Genomic DNA, 19,088 nt, shown 5'->3' on the forward strand with positions numbered 1-19,088 from the left:
ATTAAGTGGGGCAATATAGACATTTAAAGATTATGAAGGATGGTGGTAGTTTGGATCATTGAGATGACTTTGTACCGACCTTATCTTTATTTTATTCCGTAGTTTGCGTTGGTTTCCTAAGTATTCGTATAAAATGACAATAAAAGGTGACATTTCTAAGGGCATCTACGTCATTTTCTACACAGCAAAAAATAATTTAAACTTTAAAAAAGAAAAAAAAGAAGAAATTGATTGTTTTTAAACCACAGACCTTGGAAGATAATTTATTTTGTAAATGTCAGTTTATATAATTTTTGGTTGCAAATCAAAAGACAAATACATCCACTACCTTTGCGCTGAAGAGCAGGGCAATCTAGTCATTACAAGAATGATAATATATTAGAACTAAAGTCTTTGTTTTTCTTGTTATTAAATTAAAAAATGATAAATATATTTTGTTTAATATATAAAATAATGGTGAGTAAAAAAAGGAGGTGAAGGAGAAAGAGAATAGCGACCTCTTCTCTGTTTGGGGCTGTGTTTGTTTAAGAGAGATATCAGTTCCCTCTCAAGCCTCCATTTTCCAATTATTTTTAATTGTTTAATTTCGCCTTTCTTTCCACAAGGTGATTGTAAAGAACAAACACTCACTACTGCAAAGGGAGCAACAAAGAGAAAGAAAAGGAGAGAAAGAGAAAGAAAGAGACGACAGACTCAGGACAATACAGAGAGAGAGAGAGAAAGAGAAAGGGAAGAATTCAAGAAGCTTTCAATTCCACAGAAGGGAAAACGATGTCTTAGAGCTTTACATCCTTTCATACTCTGCAACTCTAAGAGGTACTCGTATATATATAAATATGTACATATGATGAACAAAGCTGAAAATGATAAAAGGTTAATTTATATTTAAAAAAATAACAATTTCGTACTCTCTTTTTTTCTTTCTTTCTTACTTGTTTCTGCTGGTAGTACAGAATTTTTTCCTCTAATTCCAAGATGTGTTGTTTATTTTGCTTCTTCTTAACCGATCTATAGAGAGAAGGAAGTGTGCACTAGAGTGCAAAAGGAGGAGATGATGAAGAAGAAGATACTGATATGGGAATAGCAACACCGCAACTTTTACCAGTTCTTTCTCACTCAAAGTCCCACCATCAAATTCAAGTTCAAGACAAGTCAATTTCCTCGAATTCTATGTCCCAGGATTACCACCAAGGCATCTTTAGTTTCTCGAATGGCTTTGAGAGATCAGCCGTAACTCACCAAGAACAACACCAACACGTAGCACAACAGATCCGCAGAGACAAACTTAGAGTCCAAGGCTACGAACCACCACCACCACCATTGGTTGGTATTGAAGAGGAAGAATCTAGTGGTCTACCTGTGTACGACACAGGCGGTATGTTATCAGAAATGTTCAATTTCCATTCTGGAGGAACTTCCTCCACTGAATTATTAGACCACTCCATACCGTCTAATTACCGACCTCCACGGCCAACGGCGGCCGGTGAATGGTACGGTAACAGGCAAGGTATGCTCGGGGGTTTGGGTTCGTTAGGTGACTCAAAGAATCAAAATGACCGAGACAGTTTAGCTCATCATCATCAGATTTCTAGCATTAATGCCGACTCAGCTGCAGCCATGCAACTTTTCTTGATGAATCCACAGCCAAGATCACCTTCTCCAACTCCTCCTCCTCCCCATTCAACCTCTTCTACACTTCACATGTTGCTACCTAACCCTTCAACTTCTCTTCAAGGCTTTAATGTATCAGGAACAGGAGGTGCTTTTGGAACTAGCAGTGTGATTTCTCCACCACAATTCACATGGGTTCCTGACAGTAGCCACGAAGGAGGCAACACTGCTGCTCAAATCAACAACCCAAGTGAAATGGGACGAGTAGTGGAAGGTCAAGGCCTTTCTCTTTCATTATCGTCATCTTTGCAGCACTTAGAGGCAGCCAAAGCAGCAGAAGAATTGAGGATGGGAGATGGAGGATTATTGTTTTACAATCAAGGAGGGGGCTCTTCTTCATCACAGTATCAGTACAAGAATTTGGGTAGTCAACAGCAGCCATTGCATTTGGGCGGTGGAGTGGGTCAAAACCACCAGGTTCGTGTGGGGTATGGGTCTTCATTAGGAGTGGTGAATGTTTTAAGGAATTCTAAGTATGTGAAAGCTGCCCAAGAATTGTTAGAAGAATTTTGTAGTGTGGGAAGGGGTCAGTTCAGAAAGAGCAAGTTTGGTCGGAACAATACAAACCCTAGTTCTAATCCTGGAATTAGTGGTGGTGGTGGTGGTGGTGGTGCTTCTTCGTCATCCACCAAGGATCTCCCTCCTTTATCACCTGCTGATAGAGTTGAGCATCAAAGAAGGAAGGTCAAATTATTATCCATGCTTGATGAGGCATGTAATCTCTCTCTCCCTCTCACCCTCTCTTTCTCTCTCCTCTTCATTAGTCAAGACCCAATCTTTTTGTTTATTATTTTACTACATTATATTTTTAAAATAAAAATCACAGCAACAAATCAAATAGAAACTTCCGGCCAGTTTTAGTGAATATTTTATAAACACAGATAGAGCAAAGCCGGCTGGTGTGTAATAGGGTTCCATAGGATCTAGTTGGTAGAGTTTGATGATTACGCGATTTTAATTGTTCTTTTATTTAAAAAAAAAAAAAAGCTACGCACTGTTTCACTGATTGGATTGGTTGTAGAGGTGCCTAAAGGAAAAGGGTCTAAAGAATTTTAGGTTTGGTGGGAATATTGAAAACTAAAAAATTAGGAGAGTATCTGTTGTGCTAGACGCGACGTTCCTTCTGCTAGGAAGATGACCATTAATCCACCAAATCTTACGTAGGATTATTGCGAAGCTATCGCTCGTATTTCAGTGAAACTCAGAAAGTCACCGATATTATAATTTTTCTTGACTAGGTGAGGGGTTCCTTTCTTTTCTTTTCTTTTCTTTTTCTTTTTTCTCGCTTAGGTGTTGGCTATACAAACAAGGCTGTCAATTGCCTATATTGGGAGAGAAAGAAATAAAACAAACTTCAACGAATTATTTACTCTCATCAACAATCATTTCACTGTACCACTCTTTGTTTCACGCATTTTATTCTCTGGCTTTCCTTTAAGAGCAACGACAGTGTTATCATATTATTTTGGAGGTTACAATATTCTGAAAGAGGAACTTATTATTGTCTTTCTCCTTTTTATTATCTTCTTACCACTACTTCATGAATATTAAATCATTTGTACTATGATTTTTCTCCCATCGATTACTTCTTTATTGGGTTGGTAAGTTAAAATAAAGGGCTTGAGATTTCTTCCACATATACGTTAGCATCGTTGATGTACACGGCCAACCTAAACAATATTGACTATCATTAATTCAATGAATTTTAATTATACATATGTTATGTATAGTTCTGATAATAAATAACGTTTTACTTTGTCGGTGCATGTGATTTGTGGTTGCAGGTGGATCGAAGATACAACCATTACTGTGAACAAATGCAAATGGTGGTGAACTCATTCGATCTGGTGATGGGATTCGGTGCTGCAGTTCCTTATACTGCTCTGGCCCAGAAGGCGATGTCTCGGCATTTCCGGTGTCTAAAGGATGCAATACAAGCACAACTTAAGCACAGCTGTGAGTTATTGGGTGAAAAAGACGGTGCAGGGACCTCAGGCATAACCAAAGGAGAGACTCCGAGACTTAAGTTACTTGAGCAAAGCCTAAGGCAGCAAAGGGCATTTCACCAAATGGGGATGATGGAACAAGAGGCTTGGAGACCGCAAAGAGGGTTGCCTGAACGATCTGTCAACATTTTGAGAGCCTGGCTGTTTGAGCATTTCCTTCACCCGTACGTTGTCTTTACTTATCTATATTTCTCTTACCTCAAGTCAAGAGTAGAATCCGAAACTAATTTCTAATGAATATGACAAAAAATAAAAAAAGTTTAAAGAGAATTAATAATCATAAAACTAGATACGAGACTTATAATGATGCTTTATTTCTTCAAAATCAAGTTTTCTTCTTCGTCAACCTTTCTGTTTCGTGTATGAGAGGAACACTGATACAGTGTCCTTGAATGTTGCCTCGTCATCAAAAAGTTGTAAAAAGAAGCTTCATTTGCTCACTTCTTTTTATCTGTGATAAATTATAGCTTGAGTTAGTTTCTTGCAGATCCAAGAAATTAGTTATACTAAAAAAGCAACTTTGTTAAAGTATAATTTCACTGGCTACTTCTCTCTCACACTCTTGCTCTCTTAAAACACCTTTTCTCTAATAAAGCTAAAGATTAGTATTTGTAATTAATGTGAGATGAGATGATCAATGTAAGCAGTTGTCCTCTTTACTTATTCTGAAAAAACTGTAGCTGCTGGGCTGAGCTTTCCTTACTTAGATTCTCACGCCCATGCAGAGAAAGAAGAAAGGTTCAATCCCAATTCCCATGAATAAAGATTGTTGTTTCTTTACACAATTTAGGCAAAGACTCTGATGTCATTTTCTTGTTCTCAGGTATCCAAGCGATGCAGATAAACATCTGTTGGCTCGGCAGACTGGTTTATCGAGAAATCAGGTTAATCTTCTCTCTCTTCCTTACTGTTCACGCTACAAAACAGTAAATACAATAAAAGATAGATAGAGATTTTTCATCTTTTTTGGCACCTGGTACACTGCATTTTTTCACCGAGACAAACAGAAGAGAAATTTTAGAAACCATTAAGATTTTTAGATGTCGTGAGAACATCAGTAAGTCAAGAAAACTTGCATGGTTTTGGTTTTTATTTCACTGGTTCTCTCATCTTTCTGTTAGAGAAACAACCATTTTTCTTTTCCATCCATTTGTTTCCCTTGGGATGCTTTTATCACAATGACAATAGATTCTGCGTAGAGAGACATAAATACTATTAGTAATAGGTGAAGAACCTCTCTCCTGATAGTATTTAAGACCAGATGCAAGTACACAAGAGATGAGACGTGAGAGTTTGCAGCTTTGACTCTCTCTGTAACTCCTCGTGTCAATTGACAGTATGACACCATTCAACCACACGATAAGAATCATAAAGACAGCAGATCAAATTTATTGACTGCTTGAAATACATATAGTAAATTTGCACGACTTCAAAGTTAAATGACTTTTTTCACACTGTAATATGTACTTTGAACTGTTAGAAACTTTTTAAGTTGTTAGTGTTGTGTTTGTAAGCTAACATTTCCTGTTCATTCAACTATTACTAACTTTAATTTGCGCTCTTTTACTTTTGTGTAATTATAATCAGTTAAAAAAGACGAAAAAATATTAGTTGGAGTCACTATTATCACGATCTCTGTGGTATAACGTGGGTGACTGTTTGAGTTTGTTTTATTATCTTTCACTTTGGTAAACTATCTGTTTTCATTTGCATGTCAAGTCTTTTCTTTGATGAAAAATCATGTCAATCAGAACGTAATTTTCATATGTCATTTCATTCAACAAACTTTTAGAGACTCAAAAAACGATTATTATTGCTTTGGCTGATTTACTTTTGCTAACTAAAGTACAGATCGTACTCTTTAAGAATTTAATGGTGGAGGGAATTGACATACGGGTTACAGTTTTCCGTTTCACTTTATTAAAAATAAGAGAAATTATGATTAAATGATATTCTTTGTATTTACCATTGACTATTTATTAATTTGAAAACTAAAGAAATCTTTACTAACATCATATATTTGTTTTGTGATATAAAATATGAATGCAGGTTTCAAATTGGTTCATAAATGCGAGGGTACGACTGTGGAAGCCGATGGTAGAAGAGATGTATCAGCAAGAGACGAAAGAAGAAGAAGGAATAGAAGAGAGAGAAAGGGGGACTGCACAAACACCAACGCCTTCAACAACAACAACAACGATTGCACAAGCTGCCACAACAGCATCAACGCCAACAACAACAACAACTACACCCACAGGCAAAAGATCCGAAATCAATGACCTAGAAAGCGACCATTCACTAATGGCAATCAATAGACAACGCTTCTCGGAAACCCACGCAAAACAGTCTTCCTCTTCCACCAATATTATTACCACCTCCACCACTATCCCCATCAATGAAGTAGCGCCACCCATTTCCCCCTCTTTTCCGGTCACCCACATCGTGGATGACACTTGTCGACGTGGCAATGTGGTTCCAGCTGATTATGGGACCACCTCTGCTAATCCTGCTGACATAGGCTCCACTCTTATAAGGTTTGGGACCACTTCTGGTGACGTGTCACTCACTCTAGGGCTACGCCATGCCGGAAATATGCCTGAGAACACCTTCTTTCACAGTTAGAGATTTTGAGGGCTGTTGATTATATTTCTCTAGCTTATTAACTTCTTTAAGAATTTTAAACCCCAGTTCCTTTTTTCACGTCATCATTCTCCAGTCTATTAAGAAGAAAATACATATTGGAATTCGTAGCATATATATATAAAGTTAGGTAGTGATATGGGGTTATTGTAATTGTATAGTAGATTGTCGTGGATCCTTTGCCTAAATATGTACTTCAGGTTTTGCAACCTTTAAATTTCTAGAATAATATGATCGTCGAATCATATTAATTTTGGGGGCGTATGTAAAGGGCGACGACGAGGGAAAGAGTGTTTGTAGAACTTTATCTTTTCCCCATATATGTGTATGGATGTGTTATTGTTATCGTATATTTATTATTTATAATAATAGAAAAACCCTAGAGATGGGCTATTTATCTTCTATATATAATATATGTACCTCTTTCAATCACTATGATTGAGTTTTGAATTCATATATGGTTGAAATGTAGACAGATATATAGATGGTGCACTCAACTTTTATCCACTGCGAGTCAATTTGTCACCTTTATTAGGTATAGAAAGAGAGGGCGTCTCACCATGGATTAATTTTTTTTTTCCAGAAACAAAGGCATTTAATATGTGATGATATCAAATTCTCCTACATTTTAAAATGGCGGACGTAAAAATCCTTTACTAGATTTAATTCTTAGCCCTATACCCGGCTCCTGGTAATTTCGCTTTCAGAAGGCTCCTAGAAATTATTGTCGAAAAGCATTAAAAAGTTGTAGGTAAGGTAATACCTTAAAATTTATGGGGCATGTTGTGGGGATGTTAAGAAGGAACAGAAAAGAAAAGGGAAAATGTTACCATGGTCATGCATTGCAGCAAAAGGTAACGTGCATATCCTTTCGGTGTGAGCTATACATTAGTTTTCTCTCACAACTAACTTAACCTAGGTTTCACCTTTCCTTCTTTTCCCGTCCTTAATTTGGAGGTTTATCGCATTGAGCAAAGTTAATTCTTTTCTTCAGAAATATCGTAGAGCCCTATTGTACTTATTCAATATAGCAACTGATGAACATAATAATACCAAGAAACACATGCTTTCTAAAGCTGTAACAGATTTAATAACTATAGATTTAAGTCAAAGTGCATTTTCCTTCCAGTAACTAAGATTCACAATACAAAGAATCATGACTGTATGAGTGTATAAACCTCTGAAGTAGCGAATTTTAAACTAGCCCTCTGACTGAAGTTTTAACCTAGATTTTTAATATGTTATATAACTATATATCATGAAAGCAGGAATGGTATGGAGATTCGTAGAAGATGCACTTATAAACTTGTTCATGATGTTATTGCGTAATGAAGCTTTGTTTGGTTTGTTAATTGTAAATAGGGAAGCAAAAAGAGTAGAAAAAAGCTTGAAGGCTGCTCTCTTGGTAGTGGATGGTACTAACTAGTTAGTAGAGTAATGAATCCCGATATAATCTTCTTCTATCATATCTGTTTTTGTTAATAGATTTGTTGTGTTATCTGGTAACCAAAGCAACGACGGTTTCTTAAAATCCAAACTATTAACTTGCAAAGCAACAAGTACTCTTTACCTAATATGTTGCTTTGGATTTTAGAAACACTTTAACTAACCAAAACCAACATGACCCACAAAAGGATTTTACCAAGTTGTTCTGCTGCACCGATCAAATCGTTCAAGTATTATATACATATAGATATATAATTTGACATATTGCAGTCTAATTATAGCAATTATATAAGCATAATTGCAACAATATTAGATAATTAGAAACCTTTGGAAAGCTCGGTATTTCCTTTTCATACATGTAAGTATCAAGCAGTCGCGTCATTTTCAAAGGTTGTATTCCATTCCATCATTATTGATGGGACGGTTAGATGAAATTTAAAAAAAAAAAAAAAAATAGCAGCATGCACTTAATTATTAATCAATCAAGGTCTCAATGCATCTAGGCATTTTATATATCCTGTAGGGTTTCAGCGAAGACATCAACTTAGAACCTATAAGAAAGCTGAAATCTACATGCTAATTCTGGTTGTGGAGACGTAAGAGCATTCTCACTGTAAAGTTAAAATATAAATGAAGGGGTTTGGCTAACTAAACCCATATGTATATTACCATGAAACTTAAATGAGCTTTTGTTATCAGCCTTACAAATATTGATAAATGTTACTTTCTGACAAGGTGGTGGTCCTTTTCTTCTTCTGAATCTGTTCTGAGCCACAAGACCTGGTGGCCTGAACACGAACACCCTTTCAAACCCTACTAAGTAACAATCACTACACAAAATCAAATAATATATATAAGCAGGTTAATGCAGAATGGTTTTTTTGTCTTGTTTGGTTGCATAAATAATTTTGCAAATTCAATGTGAAAGAAACAGGCGAATATCTTATATGAGTTAGGGTTTGCAATTAAAAGGCGAGGACCCATACAAAGAGACAGTGTACAATAACGAGGCTGGACCCCACTTGAAATTGATATATCGAAAGCTACCCGTTGGATATAATCCAAGGACACTCGACCAACCAGATATCTGTACGTGGGTCCTATTGGGAAATTGGGATGAGACTTGATCAGATTTTTTAGCTTTGGATGGGACCCATCTCCTTTATTAGTTTACTACTTCTATTTTCTGTCATAATTAACAGAGAAGAATTATTGCTTTTTTTCTTTAACGTCCCTGATGTTTGGGCGACTATCATGGACTTCTCACTGATTTGAGAAACTAATAAAAACTTTCCCAAAAGTTAATAGTAGTATCATATTGAAAATTTTATTTTATTTTTCTCTTTTATTCATTAAAATCCTAATTCAAATTCCCATTTAAAAGTAATAAAACAATAAAAAAATTAATATTATGTAGGTGGTCGACCAACCATCGTTGACAATATCTAGTTTGACCATGTGGTCTAACCAAGTCGAATTGCCAATAAATGTATATGTTTTATTTCTTAAATAAATGAGAGGGTGTTTTGTACATAATTTCAGTAAAAACTTAATGGTTTTATTAATGGGTTGGTGTTGGTGCCGGCGTGGTGGGGAGATCGTTGTTAATTTCTCAAATCAATGGAAGGTTAGCACGTTTTATACGAAACACTGGGGAGGTTAAGGTGATTTTCTTATATATATATATATGAAAACGAAAAAGACAGATTGGTTGCTGGCTAAGGATACGATCATAAGTGGATAGGCTCTGTATGACTCCAGCCCATGTGGGTGTACAAGGTTTAATAGGGTGGGCCGGTTGAAACAGAAATATTATTCACATTAGCAAGAACAACTAAATTGAAAAGGAATTCTAGAATTTTCATTATCAATAAATGAGGGAATCTGTTTGTATTTTTAAACAAAAGAAAAAGAAAGGCCAGTAGTTTGAAACCTCAACTATTGGTCATTCAAACCAAACGGTGTTATTTTTTGCATGAAATAAGGGGCAAGTTGAGTTGGGGTGAGCAGAAATTGAATGAGAAGATGGTTTGAGAGGCCCCCACCCCCGAGACATAGGCCGACAGAAATGTTGATTCTGAAGAGTTCTCAAGAGCACATTCAATCTTGATGAAAATGGTGGACCAGCAGCATTGAAGACTCTGATCAATCATCTTGGTTAGTATAAGATTGGGGACCTGAACCAAGACTGTAGTAGGCTGCATCGTCAGAAACTGAACCTTAATGAGTCAAGCTTAATTTTTAAAGAGCAATTATTACATTACTAAATCTTTGTCTCTTCCCTTGTCCACTTCACTGTAAGTCTATCATAGTATATATATTTTGTCACTACGGCAAACTCACCAGAAACAGAAAATATCCAGCATAATTCTTTGCTACTGTTTGTGAAACTATCAGTGAATTTAGTTGCAGGGTAAATATATATATGTATGTTAGTTTGGAAACTTGAATATGAATTTAATGGCGGAATGTGGTAAAGCTATGTTAAAATTGGAGATTTTGATGTGAATTTAAGAAGAGGGAGAACATAGAAACAACCAAATTTTCAGGCGAGGTACTGTTTTCAGAATCAATTAGTGAGCTTGAATTAATGTGGTGTCAGGAGTTTATGATATGGAATAAAGAGTGACCACAAAAACAGATATGATGTGCCCTCTGGGAACCTCTGTGGGATTTGTAATTGTAATTTTGAGTTTTGACACATCTCGCTTTCCGATTTCATTAAATGTTTATTGCTTCATGCACCCAAGGTATCCAATTTACGTTTAACCACAAGACAAGACATAGCGAAAGGGTTAATTCTATCGCCCCCCTGTGGGTTACCTAATTCTTCAGAAAGTCTTAAAATAAGCCCTTATCGTTAAGACGCCGTTGGCTCAAGTCATATTAAAGGTATTAATTGACTTTATTACCCTTTCAATGTTCAGGATCATGGTTGTCAAATCTCATAATGTATTGTGTATTGAAAACCGAATTTTTTGAATCTATATCGTATAGTATGATATACCTTTTTCAAAAAATAAAAATAAAAATAAATAAAATAATAAATTTTTTCTAAAAATTAACATCATTCTCAAAATTAATTAATAAATTTTGTGATATTATCGACTTTAAATTATGGTATTACATAATCAAAATTAATCACAAAATTAAGAATCTATATCATTTCCTCTCAACCATTCATAACATTTTAAAAATAAATATTAATATCTTTATCTTTACTTGTGTTATTATTATCATACAAACTGGATAACACATCTTCCTCCTTACTTTCTTTATACAAAATGGATAAATTTAGGTGGTTTTAGTGAACTGGTTGATGACCCAAATTAAACCCAAATTTTTTTTTGGGCTTTTAGCCCAAATTAATGAAGTCATATCGATTAAATTCAATATTTTTAAGGATATGAATCAATATATATCGTATTGTAAAATACACATTAATATAACGAAAAATTTAGAATACACTCTCTAATACATATCGTTGGCAACCAGTATACCGCATCTCTTATGATACTAATAACCTTGTTCAGGACAGAGAGAAAGGCAAATTTACTTTTACATGAGATTACAAAAACACGCCTAAAGGTTTCCAAACCTTCAAATAGACCCCTAAAAAGTAAAACCCCTACAAGTTTGAAAACTTGCAAAAAGGCTCTGCGATCTGGGTTTCTGCATCACCAAATCCTATCCCAGTTCACTAATCTGTCCCAGTTCACCAGATACCATCCAAATCTCATCTCAGTTTACCCACACAAAAGCCGGCATGTGGCTCTTGCGCTGCGCCTTTGGCCAAAGCAAGGGCCTCAGGTGCCGGCTTAATCTGGCCGGCAGCGATGCCCTTATGGCGGCACTTGTAGGCTGTAGCCATGGGTGACGAGAGAATAAAGAAAATGGAAAAACAGAAGAACAAATGAGAGAAAAGAAGAAGAGAGAAATTACGGGAGAAGAGAAGTAGAAAAAGAGGAGGCAGAGGAAGAGGGGGAAAAAGTGCAGATTTTTTTTATTACGTTTTTGTCCTTCGATGGTATTTCATTTGAATCAATTACCGTTCTGCCCACATGGTTTGACTTTTGTTGACTGAAATGAACAGTGTCTTACGTCTTAACAGCAGGAGCTTATTTAAGACATTCCGACAATTGATGTACCGCTTCATACTCAGGTATCTCACAGGGTCGAACAAAATTAACCCCACATTAAAGAAGTACCAAGTTCCTTATCTGTATCTTTCACACAACACAACATATACATCAACCTGAATTAACTGCTTGCAGAAGTAGCAATGCTGACTGAAGCGTCTATTCTCACCAGATTATCCAAAACAATAGCACAAAAAGTATAAAAACAACACTTCTGCAGTAATATTATCAATGTAGAAACCTAAAATGAACATGAACAAACTTATCTTTATGATATTAAATTGTTCTTCAATCAATAAATTGGGCTAGAGTTCAATGAGTTTTTTTAGCAGTTCATAGGAAAATTAACTGAAAAGTGGAATGAATGAAAGCAACCACGAAGGTAAGCCAGTGTTATGAGTAACTAAACTGCACTCTTAAAGAAAATCATTAAAAAAAGTTTAATGTGTTAGGAAAGATAATTCTCCCAGGCAAATAAACCCACATGAAGCAACCACTCAAATTACATTACCTTTTAAGCATTCCACATCATGCAATCAAATCCAAATTCATAAATCCAAAAACTGTTTCATACACCCTATACTGCATGTCCATCAGAAACATTTGCAGTTAGGTAGTGTGTTGGAGTTACACACTATCCCAACTCCAGTGGGATTTGCCATGTTAGCTCTGATAAAAAAGAAATACTCCCAAGTATTTTCTTTTCAGCTATATCATATTTGAAATCGTCAAATTTTCTATTTAATTTACATATGATTACCAACTCTCAGTGATCCAAACTGGTTATTCTTTAGTTCAACTCCTTTGATGTCATTGAGGTATCTGATTGGACTACATTATTACCTTGCGCATCACCATAAGGTCTGATGAAAGTCCTTCGCCACCAGACCTCAAAGGCTCTCTGAAGATTTGGGCAATTGTCACCCGCCTGCAAGAAACTTCCCAACCAAGAAAGCAGAATATTTTGTTGGTCCTCTAAAGGCAGGGTAAGAATAGTCCTGCCAATTCCTTCCTCCACAACCTTCCGATCAAATGACCTACACCCATGTTGCAACCAGCTGTAGTCGTTGATCAACGGCTGTAGCCAGGTCTGTAACAACATCTGACGAGTATCCTTTAATGGTAGCAGCTCCCCTCTTCCAATTCCTACAAATAGCCTTGCTGTAATGCAGCTAACTTGGTAACGAGACACAATAGGCATCTTTGTATGTAGGGCTGCCAATTCCTGCTGGCTAGCCCACATTAGAGCAAACTCGTCTGCTGCTTGCCTATCAACCAAAATCTCAAGCAACCATGAGAGGTTATCAGCCTCTAAAGCTATCTGCTTCACCACAGGTTCCTTCTTGTCCATGGTTTTATCAGCAAACTCTGGTTCCGTAGCTTGCCTAAACTTAGACACGAGTGAATTCAAGCAACTTCTGCATGATGTATAGAGAGTTTCAGTGCAAATGTCTGCTGAACCAGCATAGCTTGGAACACTGTTGTTCTCCCTAAGGAGTTTCAGTACTATGGATTTCATTTCCCGTCGACCTTTCTCCTCATTGCTTTTAAGAACTAGATCCACTATGTGGGATAGTGTGTCTTTAGGTGGATTGGAGACTCCTGAAGAGACTCGTTTCAATACTGGGGTGACACCAACACCCTCACCTTGGAGTCGTAGGATTGACGAGACAACCTTTTCTTCTTCCTCTTCTCCAACCCACGGAACCGCTTCTAGATATTCCAAGCATGACTTAATGCACAAGCTGAAGCCTAGTGTTTCAGCAACCTGTACAAAAGTTCCAAGCAAGTAAGATATATATACACCCGTATGAAAACTTCTTTCACACCATTGCACAGACATTACGTACTAAAATTAGAAGAAAAACAAAGGGCGACTTACACAGGACCATAAAGGCTAATCAGAGTCAAGCGGAAAGAATTATTTATTTTGTTTTTCTCCTTGGTAAGGATTAGCTTAAGTGATTGGGATGTGATAGGAATTCATTTTATGGAGACACCCGAAGGCTTAGCCATGTGAACCTCGGGGAGACCAAGCCCATTCAAATAAAAATAGAACGAGTATCTATGACTAAGGGGATTATGGAATACCCACCACTGGGTGAGATGATTTTCTGATACTGGGCGAGTGACTGGTCAAGTGATGAAACTTAATCATTTTGATCAACATGGCTGCAGGTGGACTGAGTTTATCTGTTTAAACTGACTAGAACCAAAGTCGTCGCTAATTCAACCAAAAGAAGGGTGACCCCACTGTTCACTAGACCATTCAACACTGACAAAAAAGCTGCAATTGCTTCATACAAAGATTGTTGAGTTTTATTAACTTATTATTGTTAATCACTTTGAAGACAATTGACTCCAAATTTGATAAGCAGGTCATCAATAACTATTGCCTGAATGGCATCATCCCAATTCACTATGCAAAAGGAGATGAATGGAATGAAACATGACACCTAAAAGTTTTAAGAAAAACCACAAGAGTCGGGACAATTCATTAAAATCCATGCAAAAATTGCATAAAGGAAAAACATTTTACAACACTCACAAGTAGCAGATTGGTTGAGACAATTGCAGAGGGAAACTTGGTGAAGCACTTAAAAGGGTTTATATGATAACTAGATACTTAGTCAGTGCTCAGAGTCTTAAAGTTTAAGTTACAGCCTTCTTATGAAAGAGAATGAGAAAGGAGAAAATTGGGTGAGAACTTCATTATACTGCTTCTACCGTCAATCTATCTCCACCATAAAAAAAACATAATTCTTTTATATAACGGTCAAGTCCAAAACAAAAGAAAATCTAAATCTACTCCAGATCAGTAATTCAGGTCCTACTCAAATAGGAACACCACATTAGGAAAATTTAAGCACAACCCAAACACTTGACAATCTAACTACAATAAGTAAAATACATAAATAGTCCTGAACAAATTATAAAGCCTTAGTTTTAAAATTGGCACCAGTTAGACTAGCATTGCATCACACTCTAGGTGGGCAGAAAACTGCCTATTGTAACAAGCGCTGTTTTCCTTTTTTCTAACACAAATTAGTACTCTAAAATGGCAAAATGTGTGCAGGTTTGAGGGGATATAATAGACAATGGGTATTATTAGCAATGCAAGAACTTGAAAGAGACTGATACCAAACATAGAACAACCATAAAATTCGGGGACAATAGATATACTCAATCATAACATCTTACACTGGTTTACCAGGCAGATGAAGAAATTCTGTTACACAGAGTAGCGTGCTTGATACTGCCAATTGCCATCTCACTACACCTTTATATCTAAAACAAATGAAGCTCCCTCTTTGTTTTTTGGATAAACCCAGAAATCTATTCGACATAAGCATTGCCTATGAAACTGAAATTACTACTGGACCATACAACATTTAGCAGTCAGGCAACCCAGGGAGGGGTTTCTGAAAGAACTTGCACATCTGATCTCTTGGTTGAAAACCCAGGGTCACATCATTCAGCCCATCCCTTGAGATTAATAAGCCATGGTTTATGGCTCAAAGAAGCTCAATAATTTTTTAAATAAGAAGCATGTCAGACAAAGATAGGAAATGGAGGAACCAATGAAATACACAAACTTAAAAAACAAAATTAAGCTGGTTAACCCATGGGCAACCATAACAGCAGTGAGGAAATAGATGTCATTTTGAAGGTCTCACAGTTAATAAGATCAAAAAGGGCATGTTTAAGTAGCAAAGAAGATATATCTTGACTCAGTGTATATATACTATAGAGGGTTAATGGAAAAGGACAAAAGGCGATTGACCTTTAAAAGCCTTATATTCCACTGTAAAGTCTCACTGTGTTTGTGATCAGCATAGTAAAAAACAAAGAAAACATCTGTACCTGAGGCATAAATTAATCAAATCTTACGACTACATATGACGTTGTATTCAATGTGAGGATATAAATTTTAAATTCTATGTAGAATATTCAAACTGAACCATCAAAATCTGAGATCATTAATAGATCTTAAAGTAAGCTTGTGATGCGTAGTAGTTTGACTCACGGATTTGAATGGCTGTTACTATTTATGGGTTAGGAACCAGCTAAAAACATAATATTCTTAGTACATAAAAACTCAACCTATGTTGCCAATATGTCAATGCATCAATGCAAAAGGAACATGGCATTTCCTAGTTTTATCGTAGACCAGAACAGTTGCATTCTTGAACAAATTGCAACATATATTCTTCACTAATGCTTTTGAACACTAATCCAAAACTAGGGGATATGTTCTCCCACTTTGCCGCACAGGATGAAATCTAAGAACCCTTTTGCTCAATTTGGCACTTGGAAGGGTGAAAATTTAACTAGCAATACAAGGACAGAGATTATTTCAACTAAAATTGTAATATCCGAATTAAGACAGGACCAATAAACATCCAGAGCATAAAGCAACAATTGAAGTCTCCATAGATCATTACTACGGTAAAAGTTTCATAGGGTTGAGATAAATCATAAACACCAACCAAACAATACATACAACATAAAAATGATGCAGCCAACCCAGATATGAATAAGATGGCGTAAGTCTGCAGATTACCTTCAGGATACGAAGAACACGCGACACACTTTGCTTGATTAGCCTTTGCTTCATGTCTTTGCAATACATTAGTCCCAAAGTTTCAACATAAACTTCAACATCCTCACAGTCATCAATCTCAAGACAAGGCAGACCTGATAGTTCTCCGGAAAGCTTATCAGAGAAAAAACTGCTATTTTCCACAAGAACGTTCCTGTGCACACTCAGCTTCACGCAAAAGCCTTGCTTTCCAAATAAAACCACCTTCAAATTGCTGGTTCCAGGTTCACCGAACTCAATTGCCACTTTCCTAGGCAAATGTTCTATCTTAGGTCTTGGAGTTCTCTCAGAAACAGCATTTGATGCACTAATACCAGGTGTATCGGAGCTAAGAGTTCGCGGATTATCAGAAGTAACCCCTGGTCTTAATGGAGTGGATATTGGTCTTTTCTCAATCACCGGGGCTTGGGTTTGTTTCTTTTGGGCAGTAGTTTTAGGAGGAGGTGAGGAGGATTTGGGTTTGTTTCCGGGATTTTGTGCTTTAACGGTCTTTTGAAACACAACAGGAGATGGGCAACACCAAAAACCTTCAGGTGTCACAGCAATTGGAACATTTCTAATCTTGGTTTGACCTTGTTCTACCCTTGGAAGTCTAATTTCAGCCATACTTAACAAGAATTTAATAAAAAATTCGATCAAGATATGGCATTTACTAAAAACAAGCTTGGAGATCCCTTGAAATATAATCAAAAGTAGCTAAAATATTTTAAATAAAAATTTCAAAGCAGGGAATAGAAAAAACTGGAATTCTAGGTGATCTGATACTTGAAAACCAGCAAAGTAAGACTTAAGACATTCCAAATAGAAATAGTTTCATCCAAGAGAGAAATATAAATAAAAATTATAGTCCGAAAATAGCAATCAAACTATTGTCAAAATTCCTCCATATCTGAACATGGATCAAATGCTCGACAGAAACCAGTACAAAAAAAAAAAAAAAAAGTACAAATCACAACACGAATGAAATTGGTGTTTTTTTTGATAGCGAAGAAAGAGAATCTTGAAACCCCAAAACCACCAAAAAGAAAAACTCACCAGAAAATAAAAGAAAAAAACAGAGTGTAGAGAGACGTCACAGAGAACCCAATTGCTGTCTGGTATTTTGAAGGAGCTGGAGTGGCTAAAATGATTGAAGGAGAGGTCTGGTGTCAAGCATCAAGGGAACCAACGTAGTTTGCAGGAGAGTTATAATGAGTAAAGTGTGTGTTTAATTTGTAAAGAAAACAACTAACACTTAAAACAAATGAGATAGAATTAGTGTTAGTGTTCTTTAACTTTACACTGTGTATGTCTCAATGGTTTTGATGATTGTAAGCCTATGTGGGTCTGAGTTCTTGCATGACTTTGCCTCAGCAAATTGCACGCTTTGTCTTTTAAAATTTTGAACTTTGTTTTATATCTATCTGTTATATATTTTTTTTTGATTCTTTTAATAAAAATTTTCTTGGAGACTTTTATGTGTTTGTTGCTTTTGTAGCCCGTCGCTGGATTTTCTAGGCAAACTCACCACCGTCGTTATCATGACCAAACATTGACCAGTCTCCTGCAATGACTTAAATGCCATCATAATATTCTACCTCCGTTGGATTTTGCATATGATTTAGGGGGATAGTACCGGAAAACAAAGAGTGTATATGAAGTTATTTGGGTTATTCAATTAATTTGTATAGTTGTTTATTTAGAGAGAATCTAGTATTGGGGGTGATGAGTAGTGAAGTTGAAGCCATGGCCATTAGCATTATGCCTAACCAGCTCATTTGAGTGATTACTGTAGGGTTGGAAGTTAATCCTACGACCCACTGGATAAGCCTCCAATGACCAACCTTTATCAAGGTCCAGTAACCACCATCAATTAAGAGTTGAGATGGATCGAACACAAGATCTCTTAAGTAATACATCCAAGAATCTTAGTTGATCGTTCAACTACTCAATGATGGTTAATCCTACGACTGACTTCTCTAACGTTAATACCCACAAGCATTTATATGTATAATAAACTAGAATTGAATACCCAACTACCTGAATTATTGAAACCATCCATCAATGGAGGATTTGCCTATCTAACTCAAATCTTAATCAAAATTATCTATGGGTCCATTAACAAAACAATTTGCCATTAAAATTTCCTCTTTATTGCTTTATAAAAAGGGAAGACAAAATGGACATCAAAGTGACAGAAATTAACAAAGAGGGAGGGAACATAAATGGGCAAAGCAAAAAAATTTAAAAATGCTTTTGACTTGGAAATTGAATGGGTGAGTGCAATGGCAATAATAGAGGCAGACACTAGATACCAAGAAATGAAATGATGGTAACTAGAAAAAAGTGAAACATGTTTTCATCATAAATTGGTCCCAAAAAAATAAAGCCAATATCATTATCAAGATGGCCTTGCTGGAATCTTGGCCCACTTTTCTATTACTACTCATGTGCTATCGTGTGCCATTCATTATCACTAATCCTAATTGGTGCTCTTGCATGTGCTACATTAGGGTTTAAACCTTTCAATTTCTTTTATTGAGTAAACACTTTCCCACTCAAAAAAAGGTTCAAAATATCAATTTCCTACCCAAAGTTTATATT

General features: G+C 36.2%; 2 protein-coding genes across 3 annotated transcripts; one reads left to right on the forward strand and one right to left on the reverse strand.

Moving 5' to 3' along the window:
• Nucleotides 1-477: 477 nt before the first annotated feature.
• LOC116129108 (BEL1-like homeodomain protein 4) lies at nt 478-6,667 on the forward strand. The gene is given in 6 exon segments (XM_031414864.1): nt 478-816; nt 1,015-2,382; nt 3,456-3,841; nt 4,501-4,561; nt 5,727-6,283; nt 6,285-6,667. Coding segments are annotated over 5 exon segments (2,346 nt in total). The 5' UTR covers nt 478-816; nt 1,015-1,074; the 3' UTR covers nt 6,319-6,667.
• Nucleotides 6,668-12,433: 5,766 nt separating this feature from the next.
• LOC116129129 (BTB/POZ domain-containing protein At3g50780) lies at nt 12,434-17,810 on the reverse strand. Of its 2 annotated transcripts, XM_031414887.1 has the most exons (3): nt 17,214-17,810; nt 16,467-17,176; nt 12,434-13,670 (listed from the first exon to the last, which is right to left on the reverse strand). In XM_031414887.1, the coding sequence occupies exons 2-3, from the start codon at nt 17,109-17,111 to the stop codon at nt 12,693-12,695; spliced, it is 1,623 nt and encodes a 540-aa protein (XP_031270747.1). In that variant the 5' UTR covers nt 17,112-17,176; nt 17,214-17,810; the 3' UTR covers nt 12,434-12,692. The 2 variants fall into 2 exon arrangements, with proteins under 2 accessions (XP_031270747.1, XP_031270745.1); XM_031414885.1 differs by having other exon boundaries at nt 16,467-17,810.
• Between the last annotated feature and the right edge of the window lie 1,278 nt (nt 17,811-19,088).

Source organism: Pistacia vera, unplaced genomic scaffold, assembly GCF_008641045.1.
Source record: "Pistacia vera cultivar Batoury unplaced genomic scaffold, PisVer_v2 Contig208, whole genome shotgun sequence".
NCBI lineage: Eukaryota > Viridiplantae > Streptophyta > Magnoliopsida > Sapindales > Anacardiaceae > Pistacia > Pistacia vera.